General features: G+C 43.9%; 2 protein-coding genes across 4 annotated transcripts in view; one reads left to right on the top strand and one right to left on the bottom strand.

Moving 5' to 3' along the window:
- The window catches only part of ZMYND11 (zinc finger MYND-type containing 11), a 107,718-nt gene extending 98,893 nt beyond the window's left edge, over positions 1-8,825 (top strand). For all 3 annotated transcript variants that reach the window (XM_080339081.1, XM_080339080.1, XM_080339079.1), the window contains 3 exons: positions 297-569; positions 1,614-1,799; positions 6,474-8,825. In XM_080339081.1, the coding sequence (XP_080195207.1) occupies positions 297-569; positions 1,614-1,799; positions 6,474-6,596 (582 nt within the window). In that variant the 3' untranslated portion in view covers positions 6,597-8,825. The remainder of the gene's footprint in view (positions 1-296; positions 570-1,613; positions 1,800-6,473) is intronic.
- A 10,641-nt stretch (positions 8,826-19,466) lies between these two features.
- The window catches only part of DIP2C (disco interacting protein 2 homolog C), a gene marked incomplete at both ends in the record, with an annotated part of 321,625 nt that continues 321,235 nt past the window's right edge, over positions 19,467-19,856 (bottom strand). Inside the window, one exon of the mRNA XM_080340151.1 lies at positions 19,467-19,719. Within this exon, the coding sequence (XP_080196277.1) occupies positions 19,467-19,719 (253 nt within the window). The remainder of the gene's footprint in view (positions 19,720-19,856) is intronic.

The following is a 19,856-nucleotide window of genomic DNA, read 5'->3' as shown; positions in this document are numbered from 1 at the left end:
GTCTCTGGTGTTGGTGGTACTTTTTGGGAAGCGAGGCCGGTGAGTGTGGCGCACTGATGTGAGCTTCTGCCTGCAGGGCTCCTGACGTCAGAAAAGCCCAGCCAAATTGCCTACGGCTGTCATGCTGCTTTTCCTCTGGGATCCCGTGTCCCATTTGTGCTAAAAGTCATCACCAGACACTGTTCACATTAATTGTGCTGGCATTAGTCATATAGCGTTTTTTTCCCCAGGGGAAGCTGGAAGTTAACTTGTTCTGTTTCAATATCTGGATTCACAAGTTTTTTCTTTCTCGGTAGGAGCCAGAACCTGAAACTGAAGCAGTAAGTTCAAGCCAGGAAATTCCCACAATGCCTCAGCCCATTGAAAAAGTCTCAGTCTCAACTCAGACCAAGAAGTTAAGTGCCTCTTCTCCAAAAATGCTGCATCGGAGCACCCAGACCAGTAATGATGGAGTATGTCAGAACATGTGCCATGACAAATACACCAAAATCTTTAATGATTTCAAGGACAGGATGAAAGCCGATCACAAAAGAGAAACTGAGAGAGTTGTGCGAGAGGCAGTGGAAAAGGTAATGCTTGTTGAACCCCACCTACACTCTGCTTTGAGAAATGTAGATTTTTTTCACATTCTTTTGTAACATTTGCCCTTAAGAAAATGAATTAAAAACTTTTTCAAAGAAAGCACGGAAAAATAGTCTCCGTTATTGCTTTTTAGACCATTTCTTTACCGGCAGACGTTAGTTTAAACAGAAAACTCATGCTTTTTTGGTTCTTATCCAGTGAAACCAGTTTGTGATCCAAAAATGAAACGAACTGTTCATTCATTAGTATCTCATTCCAAAGCCTTTGTCTCCATTGTCAGGTGTGGTTGTAATCAATGGCATTGTTTAAATGCTATTCATAAATAATTCTTCTTTTGTCAGTCTCCTGACCCAAACATTCAATACATTTGCTGAAATTTGTTTAAATTTTCTTATCTAATGATAACCTGTTTAAAATTCAGTATCTAAGCCTGAGCTGGTCACCTCTGGCTGGAGAGAGCAGGACAATTTAGAGGATGATTTGTCTGACCCCTCTGAAATATCTTTCTTAAGAGAAGGTGAATTTCCTTCTGGATGGACTACAGAATGAACCCAGGGAGTTTAAGTGTTAATCCTGTAGGATTAAGACACCAAACTTTTAGATAACTGAGCCAGGGCAAAGGAATCCCACCGACAATGAATACTAAAAGGTACCTCTTACTGCACTCAAGGATATTCTATTTTGTATTTTCCATTGTGCCCTTGCTGTAGATTTATATGCAGTTGTAGATTTGGAGAAGAATTGACAAATTTGTACACTGATCATTGACAAAATATACGTGGAACCTATTTAGCTGTTTTTGTAGAGATAGAATAGAAATACTGTGACATTTTTATTTTGATTGTTTCTTATGGGATGAAAGTTTTGTTATAACTCTAAAGGAGATAACTTTTTGTTTTCTAAACAGAAACCTCTAATTATGGGACCTCTGGCCCCATCAGTAATAGAGATTTAAAGAGTAGAGGTTTAACGAAGATACTTTTATTGCAATAGCTGTCCACTGACTTGTTTTGCTGACTTTCTTATTGCAGCTGCGTACAGAGATGGAAGAAGAGAAAAGGCAGGCTGTAAATAAAGCTGTGGCCAACGCACAAGGAGAGATGGACAGAAAATGCAAGCAGGTAAAGGAGAAGTGCAAAGAAGAATTTTTAGAAGAAATCAAGAAGCTAGCAGGCCAGCACAAGCAACTGATTTCCCAGACCAAGAAGAAGCAGTGGGTAAGTGTCAAAAATCTATTACAAGGCAATAAGTGGACCATGTATAATTCATACTGCCCGCCAACTGAAGGTGGTTTCTTTCTTACTTTTAACTGCACCACTCCTTCTCTGGGCTTTCAGCTTTAACATTTTCTCCTTCATATTAACTGCTTTCAAATGTTCTTAACTGCCAAATTTCTAACTGGAAGTTCTGATTACTTTCTTTTACTACATCTTAATTATGTAGTGTTAACAGCACCGTCTTCCTGAGTCTGATCAGATGTTAGTATCAAACAATTTTTTTCTAAATGCAATTTTTCTCCGTATGAGACATGTTTTGCGTTATGTTCATACTCCTTTGATCTAAAGGCCCCAGAGGGTACAATATCTGGCTGCATCAGTTTGGATTCCCCTGCTAATAATGTGATATAATTCCCCTGCTAATAGTGATATACTTTTGGCCTTTTCCTCTCCTGGCTTCTTCTGCAGCTCTTTTATGTTCTTTTATATTTAAGACATGACTTTCTGAAATATATCCCTCTCCCTTGTTCATTCCTTAAACCCAAATCTACAGCACTACCAACAAAAGATGTATTTGTATGCCCTTTAGAAAAGTGAAAACAGACATCATTCTGTTACATGCTGCAAACTTTTCCCGGGTTTTGTTTGGTTTGTGTCTCGTGTTTTCTTTTTGAGCCAGAAGTGTGTTTTCCCAGAGGTCCGTGCAGCATCTACTCAAACATTGCAAGACTGTAATAGTGCACTGCGGGCAGGTCCCAGAGGATGAGTGGATGCTGTTGGGCTGGGGCACAGCAAGCCTGGCACACGTACAAACTTTGCTATTTCTTTGCTAATTTTCATAGAGCAAGGAGATGAAAGGCGTCGTTCAGGAAATCACATTGTAATAGCTATTTGTAACATAGAGGAGGGTGGGTACAAGATTTTCTCCTCACCTTCTTTGGAGCTTTGATGCTGCCAGGTGCGGCTGAGAAGCGTGTGGGTGCCTTGCACAGGGTGGGCTGAGGGGTGACGGACAGCTGTCATCCCACTGCTACGTGGGACAGCCCTGTCCCTGTCCCCAGCTCCTGTTTGTCTGCCGCAGGAATGGGCTGTTTGTTTATGTTCAGCCTCATTAGTTCTTACAGATGAAACGACAGTCCCTGCAGAGAAAACTCTGCTCTGTAGAAGAGTGAAATAAATACCAAGGCGAGACAATCGGTTGCTGACTATCACTGTTACGAGTTTGCTTTATTGTAAAGAGAAGAATTACTTCAAATGCCAGAGCTCCTGTAGAGTCGTCATTTCTGTTCCTAGTAGAGGTTTTCCTGTGGGTGTTACGACACTGCAGTGATGGGTCTGTGTCAGTCAGAATTCCTCCCTGGCTGCCTGTCTCTGCAGACCAGAGCAGTTATGTAGGTCTCGGACTTGATCAAGTTACTGTGTCTAATGAGTCCCCAGCTGCTGGCGGCCGCCTGCGCGCTCTGCCTGTGGCACTTGAGGGGGAATCGGAATTGCCTTTGCCTGCTGTACAACTGTGTCAAATTAGCTTTCTTCTGTCAAAAGCTAAGAGTGCACGTGTGAACTGTTGCCAGCATTCAGCTGGTACGCGGTAACTCAATCCCAGTAACTTGATTGTGAGTCCGTACTCTTACCTATAGCTGATTTTTGGGTTTTTTGAAGGCAAAATTTGTGAAAAAGGGTTGCAAGACTTACTTTCATCTGCTCCCAAGCGCCTTTACCATATCCTTTAGCCTAATCAGAGAGTGCCCTGGTACCACATCCCCCTGCATTTTATGATCATGTCCATAAAGCCTCTTTCCCAGCAAGATGATTAAAGATCTAAAGAGCATTTGACAGTCTTACCTATTTCTGTGGCCACAGACCTATCTGTCAGTCACCACCTTAAATGAAGGCATCATCCAGGCAGCTGGTTTGCATGTGGTAGGAGAGGGAGGGAATTGAAAAACACCTTTGCATTGAAGCTGATGGATCCGCCTGCCAACACACAGCCTGGGGCAGCTGGAGATGGGCCAATTACACAACTCCCCAGCGGTTTTTCCCTCCGTGGTGCTAATGACAGTCCCTGGTGTGTAGTACGGCTCTTCTATGCTGCTATTATAATGATACCTCCTTACCAAAATCTCGTGTAATTAACACACATACTAAATGACTTTTGGTGGCTTTGCTTTTTAATTAGAAGCAGAGACCTCTGCTTTTGCGTAATGCAGATGTCTAGGCTTGGGAATACAGCTGCTGTTATTCACGCTGCATTTGTCTTTATCTCATACCTAAAAAAAAGTCCATTCATGACAAAGGGATCATTCAGCTGGTGCTGTACAGGCACATGAGAAGATGCACTCCCAGCCCTTGGGAGCCTAAAGAACACGTTTTCTGTTGCTCTAACTGGCTACAGTCCCTTTGGCTTAAGCTGATTTCACTTTTATACCTCCAGAAAATTTGGATATAATACAGATACCCCAAGTAAACAGCAAATGAAAGGAAGAAGTGTAAAGGCAGGGGTGATGATCATAAGATTTTGCAGTCTGATGGCCTCCAGAATCCAGGCTAGGGTGCCGGTCATGACAATGTTTCTTTTTTGGTTTCTCCCAGTTCTTTTGTTTGCATAGCAGCCTCATTTAAATTGGTGCATAGTTCGTTTTTCTAGGTAATTTTCAACTTCGATCTCTTTCAATTAAGTTTACATGTGTATTTATTCTAACTTGCAATAGGTTGTTTTAAAGTGGATGAGCATTGCCCATGATGCGTACTGCCTGAAACAAAACCCCAAGTGATTGATGCAGGTTAGAAAGAGGAACATACAAAGGAAAGAGGAGGCCTGAGGCCAGCTGGCATTCTGCCTTCTCTGCCACACGTGCTGAGACCAGCTTAGATGACACTGTTTTCCTTTTCCAGCGGAGATTTACATCCCACACTTATGGCCAGCATATGTAAAGAAAAGCGCAGGACCCACAGATCACTTGTCCTGTCCTGTCGTAGCTTTTTGTGGTGTCTCCAGGGAAGCAGATGCGAAGCTGTTCTCTGGGCTGAGGCCAAGGCTGTACCTAACGCAGGGACACAGCTGTTCCCTGCACCTTTCCAGAGGATGATCCTAATGGTTCCCACAGGCTTGTGGGCAGCCAGCAACATGAAAAACCAGGAAAAACAGCTCTCCGGAGGACACTTGTTTGAAGACATTTCTACAAATAAACTTCCCTGGAGCTGAGTTCTAAAAGGAAAATGGAGAGGTTCCCTTCTCGTGCAGCTAGGGCAGTCACTTTATTGCTGATGTAAATAAATAGTTATCTGTTTAGCGAATGTAAATGTTGGCTTTCTTGGATCTCTCTTTTAGTAGTGTGTAGGGTTGCTGTGTTTTTGTTTTGTTTTCAGGCAGCTGGGTTTGTTTGCTTTGTAATTCTGTTTTATTAACAATGCTGTAGCTAGACAGGACGTAAAAAGTAAATTGTGTGTTATTCTGAGGGTTGATAGCAGCCTGCACAGGCTGTGTGAAATCTCCCCTCTGTTCCCCATCATGCAATAAGCATTTCAGACTGGATTAATGAAGATACTCTCTGATTTTTGAGCAGACCCAATTCAGAAAGACAAATCTGAGATCCTTAGAACCTGGCTTTCAGGGGTGCTCAGTAGAAGTGGTTCCTTTAGCAGCGGTGCCACCTTATTTTACCGGACTTTGTCAGAGTGATAGTTCAAGCCTTTGCTGCTCTCCTTTAAGGGGTACAAAATCACCTGTGGACAAGGGCCCATTGCCCATCTGGGTGCTGTACCTCCTTGTTGACCACTTGTAGTGCTGACCAGCATGTTGTTTCCTTTTCTATTTAGTTCCACAGAGGCCACAGGGTTGTTTTCCAGGTGGCTCTTCCAGCTGCTAGAAAACTGAAGGCATTCTGTGTGTTCTGGGGTGGAAATCCTCTTTGCTGCAGCGCTCCCCAGAGCCAAGTGTTTCTGCAGGAGTCACAGGCTGGGCAGCATCTCTTTCTTTCAGGGGTTTTGTGTTGTCCTGGCAGGCGTGACCAGGGACAAGAGCCCCTGTAGCCACCCTGTGTACAACAGGCCGTCTCTGGTTTCTGGAGGACTTGAAGGAAAAGGCACTTTCTTGCTCTTCTCAGTATCACTGATGTAGCACGTGGTTTTCTTGTCACGAGATGGCAGCGCTGTCTGGCCGTCAGCAAACCCCAGTGACAGCAGCTGTTCCGCAAACCTGCCCGAAATGGGCTGTAAAAACCACTTGGTAACGAATTATTCTCTTCTCCGGTGATGTTATTGTTGTGACTTTTGAGATTTTCCTAGCCCAAAAGGATCTTCCCCAGCACCCTCTGGCCACGTCAGGCTTAGAAAGAAGCCTCAGAAACACTCATTTTCAAGCTTGTCCAGAAGCTGTTCACGCCAGAACAGCCTGTTGATTTATCGTAGCTTTTAAGCCATAGATCAGGCTGCTATTACACAAATGTAGGGGAAAAGATGGTTCCTGCGCCGTGTGGCTGAAAAATGTCAGTCCACTGCGTTGTGCAGGTTTAACTAAAGATCGCTGCTTTACTTGGTGGAAAATGCCCTCCTGGCTCTGGATGCCAGAAGGATAAATCAAAGAGAAGCGTGTGCTGGAGCTTCCAGGAGAGGGGAGAAGGCTTGGTAAGGAGGGGTCCTGCCGGGGGGTAACCTCGTCTCCTTTGTTCTCCCCAGTGCTACAACTGTGAGGAGGAGGCCATGTACCACTGCTGCTGGAACACGTCCTACTGCTCCATCAAGTGTCAGCAGGAGCACTGGCACGCCGAACATAAACGTACCTGCCGCAGGAAAAGATGAGAGAGTCGTTCTTCCCCTAGCAAACCACCCCGATGATTGCTATTCTCAGACACAGCGGTTTTTGTTTCCAAGAAGCCAAAATTGTTTCGAATTTGCTTCCCATTTTGCACCAGCCTTTAAACACTTTTCGTAAAAGAAATTTTGCACAGCAACGTCAAGCTTCTGTTTAAAGCTCCTCCAAAATTTTGTCGGCGAAATGAATTTAACATCTGTGGGAGCAGGTTACTTTAGATAATTTTAAACTAGAGGATTTGTTGCGTTTTCAGCAAATTTTAAAACATTTTTAGGTTTTACAGAGATTTTAATCTTTAAAAGCTGCAGATCTAAAAATTAAAAAAAAAATCATGCAAGTTTAACGGAAGGAACATTTGAAAACTAGATCTGAATGTAAGGAGTATAGAACTGTTTCAGAAAAACGAAGCATACTACCTTGATGTAACATTTATTTCTTAACCTTGTTGAGCTGGTTTTGTTCAGCTTAATTTTACTGTTTAAAGGCATTATCTATTGGTTCTACCAGTGGGTACATGATTGAATTTAGGGAACAGGGTTGACACGGCAGGTGCTAGTCCTGCGTATTTTTTCTTAAATATTTCCCAACTGTGTTTTATTTTCATTATTTCTTTTCAATATATAACTTTTATAACAAAATACTAGCTTTGATCTTGTAGTTTGAAATCACAGGGAACTGGGGTTGTCTTTTACTGAGCTGGATCTTAGACAAAAATGAATATTTAAATTTTGAAGTTTGCACATTTCATCTTTGTCCTGACATGAGTGCTTGTAACAAGAATAAGAAAAGCCAAAAAAAAAACAATGAAAAGAACCCGACTACCTTTATTCACGTGCGGAATTACGAGGCATACGAATTTTTTTGCGCCCCCTTCAGCCTCCCCAATCCAACCATTTGATCTGGTGTCACCTGGTCCATTGTAACTTGATCAAAAAGGAGAAAAAGCACTTAAGTTTCACAGAAGCCGTTATGTTTGTAGTAATGGGTCATTGCCTACTAATGAGCTCCATCACTGTACTCAGAATGAAGAATAATGCATGTTAATTTTCTTGTATTAAAGATGCCGTGATTTGTAAAAAGTCTGTATTTTGCCGAATGTCTGGATTAAGAAGCATTACCAATAGGAATGGATCGATAGTTGAAAAATGATTTTCTTTTTGTTTGTTTTATATATAGATATATGAATTGCATCCATGTTCAGAGACAATTTTTTAACTAGATGTAAAGCTTACTTAAATAGCTTTTCTTTTGAAGTGTCTCCACATTTTAGTTTCTTTTAAAGATTGGTCTTAGACTGAGTCATACTCCCATGCATCATCCAGCTATTTTTTGAGAAGTTAGAGGAATAATTTGTAAATATTTATTTAGATCTTTGATATTTATTGAAAGCAATTACATGATGGAACGATGGAAGCTGAAGAATCAGGAGGGAAGCCTTTAAAAAAGTTTTCTCTAGAATTTGTCAGGGTCGTTACCAAGACGAAAATATAACTAAGACTTCTGTGAACTACCACTGAAATCCTGATCTTTTTTACTTACAGTGGTGATTTAAGTTAATTGACTAGATACTGCCAAATAACGCCCAATATGTTGCAGAAATTAAGCGGTAAGTTGATTGGGAAAAATAGCAAGTAGATGGTAACTTGTATTACCACAGCTACATTATTGCCTGATAAATGTGTAATTAACTTTTGTCGCCTCTGTGTTGTGACTGTAAAACACTTCACAACTAAAACTCAATCTTGTTCGATTACTTTACAAGTTCCAAAACTTCGATCCACCCCTATGAAAGCAAGTTATTGTGGAAATATTTTTGGTGTAAAATCATTCCAGAATATGTAATATTTAACTGATAGCTGCATGAAAGTAAGATTCGTGTTACTTTGGCTTTTTTGTCTCTGTTGACACGGTTGCACATTTCCAAGTTACTACAGCGTGAAAACTGTGTGTTTTAAAGAAAAAAAAAAAAGAAAAAAAACACAAAAAAAGATTGTGGCCTGGTTTTGTATAAGTTTTAGGTAAAATTACAATTGATTGTTTTAGGAATCATGATTTAAAATTAATTTTTCTGCAAATCATAAAGCTATATTAAAGTGTTGAGCTTAGCCACTATGCACATTGTAATTATTCATTGTGGCTGTCCAGTTTATGATGCATTCTGGCATTTTGTAAGCTGCTCTGACTAGCAATATATAGAGTCATTTAATGTGTTAACATTGGTTAATAAATGTATTTAAAAAAAAACCAAAGCTCACTGCGAGTGTGAGTGTTGACTTTGGCCAGTTGTCCTCCCGTGGGTGGGGGCCCTGCCGGAGGCTGCTGGTGTCACTTGTCCTCACCGAGGGACAGGGCTGGGGTGGACACATGGTTCCATGCAAGGCCTTGAGCATCCAGCACGGCTCTCGCCACCAAAAGTGAGTCTTTTCAGCCCATTCCGGGCCAGCAGCCTCCGAGGGTTGTGTCCATCATCTTTGGGGTTTAACTCTGGATTAATCCTGCACTGCTGGCACCAGGGTGGGACTTGCAGCCCCTTAAGAATCACAGAGTAGTTTGGGTTGGAAGGGACCTCCAAAGCTCATCCAGTGCCACCCCTGCCATGAGCAGGGACATCTTCACCCAGATCAGGTTGCTCAGAGCCCTGTCCAGCCTGGCCTGGGATATCTCCAGGGATGGGGCATCCACCACCTCTCTGGGCAACCTGGGCCAGGGTTTCACCAGCCTCGGTGTAAAAAAATTCTTCCTCATGTCTAACCTGAATTTCCCCTCTTTTAGTTTAAAACCATCACGCCTTGTCCTGTCATAACCGGCCCTGCTAAAAAGTCTGACTCATCTTTCTTACAGGCCCCTTTCAAGCACTGAAAGGCCACAATAAGGTCTCCCAGAGCCTTCCCTTCTCCAGGCTGAACACCCACCTCTCCCAGCCTGTCCTCCCAGCAGAGCATCCAGTGCTCCGTAAAGCTGCAGCCGCGCTCCGCCTGCTCCCTGCCCAGACACCAGACACAGCCCCGAGCCTGTTACCTATTTCGTTAATAAAATAATGCTATCTGGAGGGACTGAGAGGACTCTCTGACTGCGGCTCCAGCCTGAGCGCATAGCGTTTCTCTCACAAACACAGCCCTGAGAAGCAGCCTCTCTCCATGTCGCTTATTTTCAAAGGACTCGACTTGGTTTCTCTGTGGCAACGAAGAATTTCCCTGTGGGAACTGAGACCTGGCAAGAACTACTTGTCCTGAGGCAGGGAGGGGTTAAATACTTAAAGATCTCTCAAAAACTCTTTTATTAGTTTACTATCCAAACTTTTCTGTGCTTACATGAGTCATAATATTTTACCCAAGCGTGCAAATTTCATTCATTCATCTTGATGCAAATCAATTAAATACAAATAACCAGCACAGCGCATGGATTGCAAATGAATTACTTACCCCAAATCGAGGCAGCAAAGCAGTCTTAAAGCCATTATTTGGCTTTTTATTGCTGGCTTTTCCTATTTATAATTATTATTATTATATGATTTTAAACTCTGGCTATCACTTTATTTCACTGAGGACAAGCAGTGGTGTCTCCCTCCTGCTTCCTTTAGGGGGAGCGAGCGGCCCAGCTCAGGGCTGGTTTGCTTTTCCAGATCTTAAATGACTGAGTATGTGAAATATGTTTGGGATTTGTTACCGGTAGTTAGGGGCTGCCCGGCCAATTTTAGCCTCACCGAGTGAGAGCACATATGCGATCTGTGCATATGTTTTCATAAATCAAATTGGGAGGCGGGGTACCAAAACCAGAAACGCCCTTCTTGCATCGTTTCATGTGAAGGAAATTGAATTGCAAGGGGAAAGATCCATCCATTTGTGAGAATAATAGAGCATTTTTGGTTTTAAGTAGATGTTTTTAGGTAATGTGAACGGAAAAAAAAAAAATCAATATATTGGACCTTTCAAAATCATGAGAAAAACGTCGTATTTTGTCTTAATAAAACCTACTTACAGACATCAAAAAAGCTCAAAAGTGCATTAGACTCTGAGTAATGCTCTTTAAAAACGAAATGTTGGGTTGCTGAAGGTTCAAAACTGTAAAATCAGAAAGAGAAGGCAGAGAAAACCAACTGTGAAGTGCGCCTCGCACTCCCCATGGGCACGTCTGCCCCAGGGCCCCTGCAGCCCCAGCGCCCTGGCGCTGGCGCTGAGGTGCGGGAGACAAACGGCGATGGAGGGGCTGGCGTTAAATACAGCATCTGCTTTGCAGATAATTTTTACGTCAAAGGGGACTAATAATTGAAGATAATACAGCAGAAAGGCCGAGAGAGCGAGAACGGGCCTTGCTAAAAGGCAGAGCGATGTGTTTGTTTACGAAGCCAACGGCCAGTTTCTGTTAAGTCCCTAGAAATGAAAACTAAGCTGGCGTAAAGCTTCAATGGAAATAGGATTTGCCCCAGAGAGGTACCTAAAAATAAACTCGAGTTCTGCATATAGAGAAGACACAGTGAAGCTGGTTATACGAAATGCTTTACTAGTGTCTGGAAAAGGACTGCTGCAGCAGAAAACAATGTTTATTAATGAAGCCAGAGCGCTATTTGAAACCACTTCCCTATAGGGGAAAGCGTCTCCTGCAGCTGCGGGCGCTCGGGAGGTTCTGAGCCGCCATGCGCTCGGCCCTGAGCGGCTGGCCCGTGGAGCGGGTGAAAACAGCTTCTTAAAAGCAGAATGGGAACCGGTGCCTTGCACAGCAGCTCTGAAGCCCCTGTCATAAAGAAAGAGGGTTTTGCCTGGTGTGGGGCACCCACACATGCTCAGCTGATCAGGACACCCCAGTAACTGTCCTCCCTAGGAGGAGCAGGAGCTGTTTCCAGGTGAGGGGGCTGTGTGGGCCTGGCGTGCTCTCAGGAGGGACAGAAGCGCGTCCGAGCCCCGGCGCCGCGGCGCTGCCCCCGCTGCAGCTCAGCCGGAGCGACGCTGGATCCCCCCGGAGGAGAAGCACGGCTACGAGCTCTGCCATGCGTGGCTTATGCACCAGAGACACAGAGAGAGAATTTCTTTGGCTGGCACAACACTTGACCAAGCGACAGAGCCTGTCTCTGTCTTTTCACAAGTCTGCAAAGATCACGAGTGCCAGAAAGCCTTTTCTTTTCTCCCCTGAAGAAATGAAAGACATGCAACTTGGTAATGCAATTGCTCGTTGTTTTTTTCTAGCGGACACTGGAGCCAGCAGCATTTCAACTCCCTGATGTCAGTGGCCGTCGTGGCAATGAGCGAACCGCTCCGTGCCAGCCAAGCCGCCGGAGCTGGCGCCCAGGACCACCCGCCCCTCCCCAGCTGCATGGCCACTGCGTCCCTGTGCGGTGTTTGTATGGGCGCAAAAAAAGACCCCAAGCTTTGGAGTTTGTGTTTCACTCCGGTTGATCAGGGCGATGCTGGGGTTTCGGAGGCTGGCAGGGGAGCAGGAGGCAGCTCGCACAGCCGGTCCCTGCCACACCGACACTCTGAGACACCTGGAGCCTGGCCCAGTGCAGGAGCCTCCTTTCAAAAGCTGTTGACAAAAACAAGCATCAACTGCTGCAGAAAAGGCCCGTGCAGGGAAGGAGCAGCCAGGAATTCAAGCTTCAGAGCTATCGGCCTCCCTGAAACAGGCCAGGCCTGGCACAGCCCAGCTTGGCAAAGCCCAGCCTGGCACAGCCCGGCCTGGCAGCCTTTTTCCCTCCCAAGGCACCTGGCAAGGCCCAGCCTGCGCCCGCACGCATCCCTGCCCAACGGCACAGCGGGGCGGCTGGCTCGGCAGTCCCGGGATGGACCAGGGAACCACACATACCCACACCTCAAAAATCATCAGTGCCACCCCTGCTTCCCGCAAAACTCACTCACTGCCTTTCAGTGGCAGCCCCCGGGGAAGGCTTAACTGTGGTGCCCTCACAGGCACACAGACAGACCTGCCACCCTCGGGGGCTCCGTGGCCTGGCAGGAGCTTCTCCCCAGGCATGGCACCCCTGGCCAAACCTCTCCTTTTAGCAGCAGTCTCCCGGGCAGGGGGGTGCACTCTCTGTACAGAATAAGCTGCAGAGATACAACCTATTTACAGGCTTCTCTTGTAACAGTTTGTTCAGAATTTTCCGATTCAGCATTTCCAAATCAAAACTGGATAAATAGAACAAATACACTTTACCCAAAATTAAGTCAAACTGCCAGCAAGAGCAATTGTAACCCACATTTCTGGATGCTTTCTCTGACACTTTGGCATGTCCGGGACTGACACTGCATCCTGACTTTGTCTCCTGCAGATGTGCTGGAGAACAAAATGGTGCTGTTAGTTGTAAGTGACACGCAATGGGGGCACACACGTCTGCACGGCAAAGATGCAGCCGCACAGTGTCTGCAGCGAGGATACGACCCTGTTCTGTGAGCCACCAGAAACCGGAGCATTAGAATTTAGATTTCAAGAAAATATGGGTTTTGTTAGAAAATTTTCAAAATTGGGTGATCTCTAATAGTCATTTTATTACGGCTTAAACCAGCGGTTAAAAGCCACTTGTTCCATTAAAAGGCTTTGCCCCCTAGATGAAAAATACTTCCATCCTTTGAGCAAAAAAATAATGATGGGTGAGACCACACTTCATTTGGTTTTCTCTTTACTAAGGAAAGAGCTGTAAGAGGGAAGGGAAGAACGTAACAGTTCCCCATGCGCTGGGCTGGCAGGGCGTGCTGTGGCTGAGCGGCTCTGTCGTCGCTCCCCAGGGCCCAGCACGGCTGTGAGACCCCGCAAACCCACCCCGGAGGGTGTTCTGGCCCGGCCTGAGCTGTGTGTGCTGGGGATGGAAGGGGCATTAGAAACAAATAAACCTTCTGTGGGTTTCAGGAAGGCATCCCAAGCCAAATGTCTGCAAGCGGCCTCCTAGAAATGTTAATGAGCAAGTGTGTCTGCAATGGGAAGCTTAATATCTTTGTATCTCCTCAGCCACTAGTTTCCATTGGGCAGTTGTTGGCTCAAATTCTCATCTCGTGAATACTGGCCATGCCACACTCCGCTCTTGACCTTGCTTCATGAAATGTTATTTTCTTCTTGTATGCAGCTGCTGTTCTTATTGTAGTCTTCACGCTTCCCGCTTTGGTCCTGCCTTTTCCCTGATACAGACCTCTTTTTTCTATTTTTAGTTTCCTGAACCTTTTTAGTTGGGATAACACACAGTGGTTGGGGTTGAAGGGACCCCAGAGATCATCCAGTCCAACCCACCTGCTAAAGCAGGTTCATCAGAGCAGATCACACAGGAATGTGTCCAGGTGGGTTTGAATGTCTCCAGAGAAGGAGACTCCACAACCTCTCTGGGCAGCCTGTTCCAGGCTCTGCACCGCAAAGTAAAGAAGTTTCTCCTCATGTTTAGATGGAAAAAATTAAGATGCAGGCACCTAAAGTCAGGTGTCTGATACCACTGGGTTAGATAACAGTCTCAACTGCTTGACCTGCACCTCTACATGCACAACCTTCTCCTTTCTGGCCTTACCTCCATCCTACAACAAATGTTTTTCCTCAACCTGTCCCTCACTTACAGCTTCCCCGTGGTGTCCTCTTCAGCAGCAGCTCAGCACCATTCCCCTCTCATTGTCTCTCCCCAGCGTGTCCAACCCTTGCCCACGTGCTTCCACCGGCGTTGTCCCCTCCTTCAGGCCCCTCTGCAGGACACTGCCCTGTGTGCCACCTATCAGCATCCATCTGCCAAAGCGTGAAATTAAAACAAGATTAACTTTGCGCCGTTAGGATCAGCCCATTAACTGGCCATAGATGTCTATTTTGCAATCATTTTTTAATATTTTTATTAGATGTGTTGTAGGATCCCTGGGGAAAGACTGTTCCCCCCCACCCCATGGGTCACACAGATAAAGCAGTGCCTTGGTTGTGAAGAAATCCCGTCTGTGCAGAGCAGACAGGAGCGTTAGGCGCAGCCCTGGTGCAGACTCTGACTGGCATGATGCAGCATGACCTGCTTCGGGAACCCGTGGTGGATCTCAAATGCAGCGCAGTTTCCAGCAGCAGGACACACACTGAAAACATGCAGAAACGGGCCGATGTTGGTTTGATGGATAAGAGAGGGAAAGCTGCCTGTTCAGATGTTGATCTCATGAGGCACAGCAAAAATTGGGCAAACCCTGAGAGGATTTTTGGACCAGCTGTAAGGCAACAGCCCTCAAGAGCAAACAGAAAAACCCTGGAAACGATAAACCTGTTTATCTAAGTCGCGGTGAGAGTTTTGGGAAAGGCGGGCTGCCAAACGAAGCACTCCGGATACCAAAAAGTAACACAGGTTGAACTTTAATATTTTATCCCCAAAGGAAATGATTCATTTCTACTTTCAGAATGTAGAACCTGGTTACCTTTTCCTTCCTCTTGAAATCTCAGACAGTTTTAACCAGAAAGGTTTTCTATTCAAACAAACAAACAAACAAACAATCAGGACTGACTCTTACCCTGGGCCAGTGGTGTCCATCCCCACTAGGATGATCTTTCTGGGCTCTACCTCTCCCCACCTGCCCATCCAGCCCCCCAAATCCAGCCGCACGCCCCCCAGCACTGGGGTCTGCATCCCCGAGGCTGCAGAGTCTGCAACTGCTTGGTGGCTGCAAAAACCTGCGCTAGAAAAAGCCACAAGTTCCCCCAGACCCGTCTCTCCTGGGGGTTCATTCACAAGGTGACCGGTGAGAATTTGTTCTTGATCTCCACTCATGTTCCCCCTGCCCCACCTTAGATAATAATGGTGCATAAAGCAAATAGCTTGTGTTGAAAAACACAGACAAAAAAAGCTGCTAGGTCTTTTATCAAGCCTTTTCCCAGTTCTTACCTTATTAGTATGCACCTGATAATGAATAAATGATACTGTTCTTATCGTGCATGAAATTATTCTTCTAACCCTACATTTTTTGGTTGTGGAGTCCCCACCAGCTTTTCATCATTATAGCCACCATTTGCCAAAACAATTTTGAAAATGTGTACTTGAAATATTTTGACCTTTTAAAAGTCCTCTTCACCATTAGCATAAAATGCCAAAAGCTTTTTTTTTTTTGAAGGAAATGATTTGTAAAACAGAATCAGAAACTATTGCCGTTCTGCCTTCCTGTTCCTTCTGCCAGCCCTCACTTGCCCTCTCCCTCCCACACCTTCCGCGTTACACTCTCTGCTCTGGAAAAATGTGGGTCCTCCAAAGCTGCACCCACCTCTTGTGATGAGCAACCTGAAATTCAAGCCATTGGAGACAGGATTTTATACCCTGACCTTCTCAGGTGGGCTACCAAAGAAACGAGGACTCAGAATTTCACCCTTAAAATCACATTTGGAAAATCAGATCTACGGCCAAACCTCTTCTCTGGGGACGTTGCTGCTCAGCGTGCGGCAGCCAGCTCAGAAATCACGGTGTTTTTGCAGTAGGCCAATCGAAATCGGCAGAGCCCGTTTCCTGGGGGTTTTATCTGGTTGTCCAAGGTTTCTGAATTGCTCTGTAGGTTCTACCCCTCACGTGTGACCAAGCAGGTACCCGTACGTTCCCCCGGCAGGAAGCGCCAGCAGGGATGTGACACCTGGATCAACACCTGAAGCGACTGATTCGCAACGTGTCGGCAGCAAGACCTTGCAACAGAAGTGATAAGTGACAAATTTGAGGAGTTTTACAGTACTAATGCTTGTTATTGCTTCTCACAAAATGTTACCAAGCTTACAATAATCTTTACACTTTCAGCAAAAATGTGAACAGTATATTTGAATATATTAAAAAGAATTAAAAAAACATTTCACAAAAAACATTTGTTGCCATATGAAAGTCTTTCAGCAGTAAATGCCCACACCAGTATTTAAACATTGTTAAAAGTATAATGATTTGTACTAATAAATTATGCAACAAGAGAGGTAAACAAAATAAAATTACAGTATAGCTCTCCATGTTCCTCCGCTGAGCGTCCGCAGCTCTCAGATCCTCCATTTTCGATGACTAATTAAGAAACTGATATTTTCAGAGCAACAAAAATAAAAGCTTTTATTTGTTCATTTGAATATAAAACAGGCGTTATCACAGATGTACAAAGCGTACTGGTGGTTTAACATACAAGAAAGTCGCTGTCCTTTGCACATAAAAATTTTTGTTTGAAACTGTGATTGGCTGAGTTACATGAATTTCTCTAACCAGTCACCACACTCTATGAAATAACGCTGCTAACATTCAACTGATAAAAGGGACAGTCCTCCCTTGGGTAAAGTGTCAAGCAGGATTAAATATATATAATAAACAAGCACCATGAGGAATCTGCTCCTGTTTGATTAGTTTTGTGTTTAAATGTTCATTGTGTACCCTCTTCTTTTGTGCATGTGCATCAAGTTGATTACATGGTTTTGTCTGACTCCAAAAGCACAAGGTCACAAGACAAACATTTTATACATTCTCATGAATGGTTTATCTACAGTACAATTTCTAATACAGAACAATCCTTCTTTATTGCTCAGTCTGATGGTGCTTAAATGTTTCCTTCCTTTTGCTTGCACAACAAAACCAAAAACTCAGTTTCTCATTTCTCTTAACTCAGGATTTAACCAGCACGGATGACAGGTTGCAGAAGAGAGCTGTTATTAACTGCATTTCACAACTGCATTGCAGCTCTTTTATTCTCTACAAATGCAAAGTTGACTTCGTGAAGGTTAAAGCGATGCTTTGAACGACAGCGAGATTCGTTTTGCAGTACTGAGATCAGCGATAGCCGGACTTCACAAGTTAGTTCACACACTGCAATTATGGTTGTAATCAATCGACATCTTGTCTGAAACCTTACAACAACTTGCCGTTAAGAACAGATTTTATTCTCTTTAGGGAGCAGAAAATGAACTTGACAAAATATAGGATCGGTCTGCAGAGCATGGATAGGGCTATTCACAGGACGGTGAAGGCGGAAAGGATGGTCCAAAAGAAAACGCGTCTGACATGGCAAGATGCTCTGTACTGTACATGCAGACTAAAACCTCCCTACCTTTTAAAAAGATTTTACACACCCAGCATCGAGACTCCCTTAAACGTGATATAAACATGATTACATGTGCCCTGCACCAATCTTCGTCATGCATACCTGGTAATGACAGCCAGCACATGAACGTCGTTTGGGACAATAAGAAAAGCATTCTTGGACTGCAGCTGGTCAACCCCACTCCTGATCACAAACAGGTCAGTTCAGTTACAACCACGGGAAGGAAGGGCCAGGGTTTAAAAAAAGGGGCAGGGGGTGCAGGGAAGACAACAGAACAGGGGGATCGAACCTCTCTTTTATCCAAAGGTAGTAAAATGAAGGCAGCTGTGATGCATGTTTTCCTACTCGTCTCCCGGGACGGCCTCAGGTCGGAGACCGCGGGGCTCCTCCGTTCTTTCAACAGGCAGATCGGTTCCTCGATGTTTTATTCGTTTAGGGACTAGTTAGCAGATGCACGATTCGTGCTAAATGGGTTGTAGTGACTGTACGCTCCTCTCTGTTAAGGAATAAATTAAAGACCATCGAAACAATCGTTTCCTGTAAATGTAAACTGGATGCATTGGCCACCGAGCTACGTGTCCTAGCCGAGAGGCAAATCGATAACTCTGTGCAAATAACCCCGAAACTTTTAGCAAAAAAACCCATCAACTAAAACAATGAAAAAAATTGTGCAACAAAGTTCTGCAGCTAGACAACAGTGCTATTCCTCAACCTGCCTTTTCTAAGCCTAACAAGTGTATGCACATGCCAGCACGAATATTTATTGTTGCCTCCATGGCAAAGAAAAGAAAATTATTGTAGTGCATTTTTAGTCTTAAATTCATTCACTGCCTTAAAGGCAGCAATAATTCCACTTGCTGGTATCTAGAGGATTCTTTTCGACAGGGATACTTAGCAATCCAGGATTGCTTTTTTCTTCCAAAAATTTGTGAGTAACATCTGATTATCTACAGTGGGAGACACCATGCAAGTGACAAGTACTGCATTTTAAACTTTAAAATCTTTTGTCATTAGTGAATTTATATTTCATATATATATATTTGATGTGATACTATCCACTCAAGATAATACAACACTTTGTTTTTATATTAGCAAACATTTCAAGAGTTTAATATTCTTGAATGTTTTTTCTCTTTTATAGTTCTAAAGAGATCAAAATAAATTAAAGGTTTTGTACATAATTACAGAAGAAGTAGTTAACTTATTCTATCTTTTTAGTTTAGTACAAAGATATTTGCAAGTTCATTGCCGAAATACACCTTATTTATAAATTTCTTCCATTCTTATGCTAACAGCAAAGGCTCTTTGGCCTTTGGGCTTCCAGCACCTCCGACAGAAAGCTGCAAGATTTCTAATTGAAAGGTGCTGCTTTGGGTATCCTCCTCGTACCACTACATAGTTTCCTAAGATGTGGGACCTAAAATGGCTTGTTAGTGATGGATCTGTATTCATCAGCTTCTTATGACATATCAAAACAAATGAAGAAAATAATTATTTGTATTACTATGCAAATTGTTTTAAAAGAATCCATTTGGAGGGCAGAATTGAAAAAAAAAAAATCTACTTCAGCTTACTTAATGTAAAATACAAAGCCACATTTACTCAAAAAGCATTATTGTCCAATAAGCAAAAAAAAAACCAGTTTAAAATGGGCTTTTCCAACACACTGAAGGGCCTTACCCCATAGTCCTTCTTTTCTAAAATTTAGTGGTAAAAGAAACATTTCACATTTTATTTCCTGCCAATCGTGACTGCTTTGAAAAGTCATAATAGAAACAGTTCCATTCTGATGAGTGTCAGCATCTTATCTGCACACTTTTTTAGTGGACACCAAAAAATTTTATACATCTATAATAAAGTCCATGGAAGCTTTAAGGTACAAGACTACATGTTGTAGGCCACATAGATGGGATCTAGCTGGTCTGCCAAAAATCCATCTCGTAGGTGCATACGTTGTTTCTCTCCACGGGAGTTGATAGGAATTACACCAATGTCCACAACCACCACCACCCCTACAATCAGATAATGTTCCTCCAGGACCACGTTGGTGACCAAAGGAACCAGGTCCAAAGCTTCTTGCTCCGATCCGTCCAGCTCAACTACGACGACCAATAAATTTGTCCAGGTAAACACCGCGCTGCAATGGAGGAAAAAATAATATTAGTGGGGAGGTTTTTTACCCATTTAGTTTTTTACCTTTTTAATTCCACCTTGGTTACCTTTTGTTTCAGCTCCTAGGGCTCCCTCTGCACGCTCACCACCAAGCAGAAGTAG

The sequence above is a fragment of the Nesoenas mayeri genome (genome assembly GCF_963082525.1).
Source record: "Nesoenas mayeri genome assembly, chromosome: 2".
In the NCBI taxonomy this organism is placed as follows: Eukaryota; Metazoa; Chordata; class Aves; order Columbiformes; family Columbidae; genus Nesoenas; species Nesoenas mayeri.
This window is presented reverse-complemented; position numbering and strand designations above follow the sequence as displayed.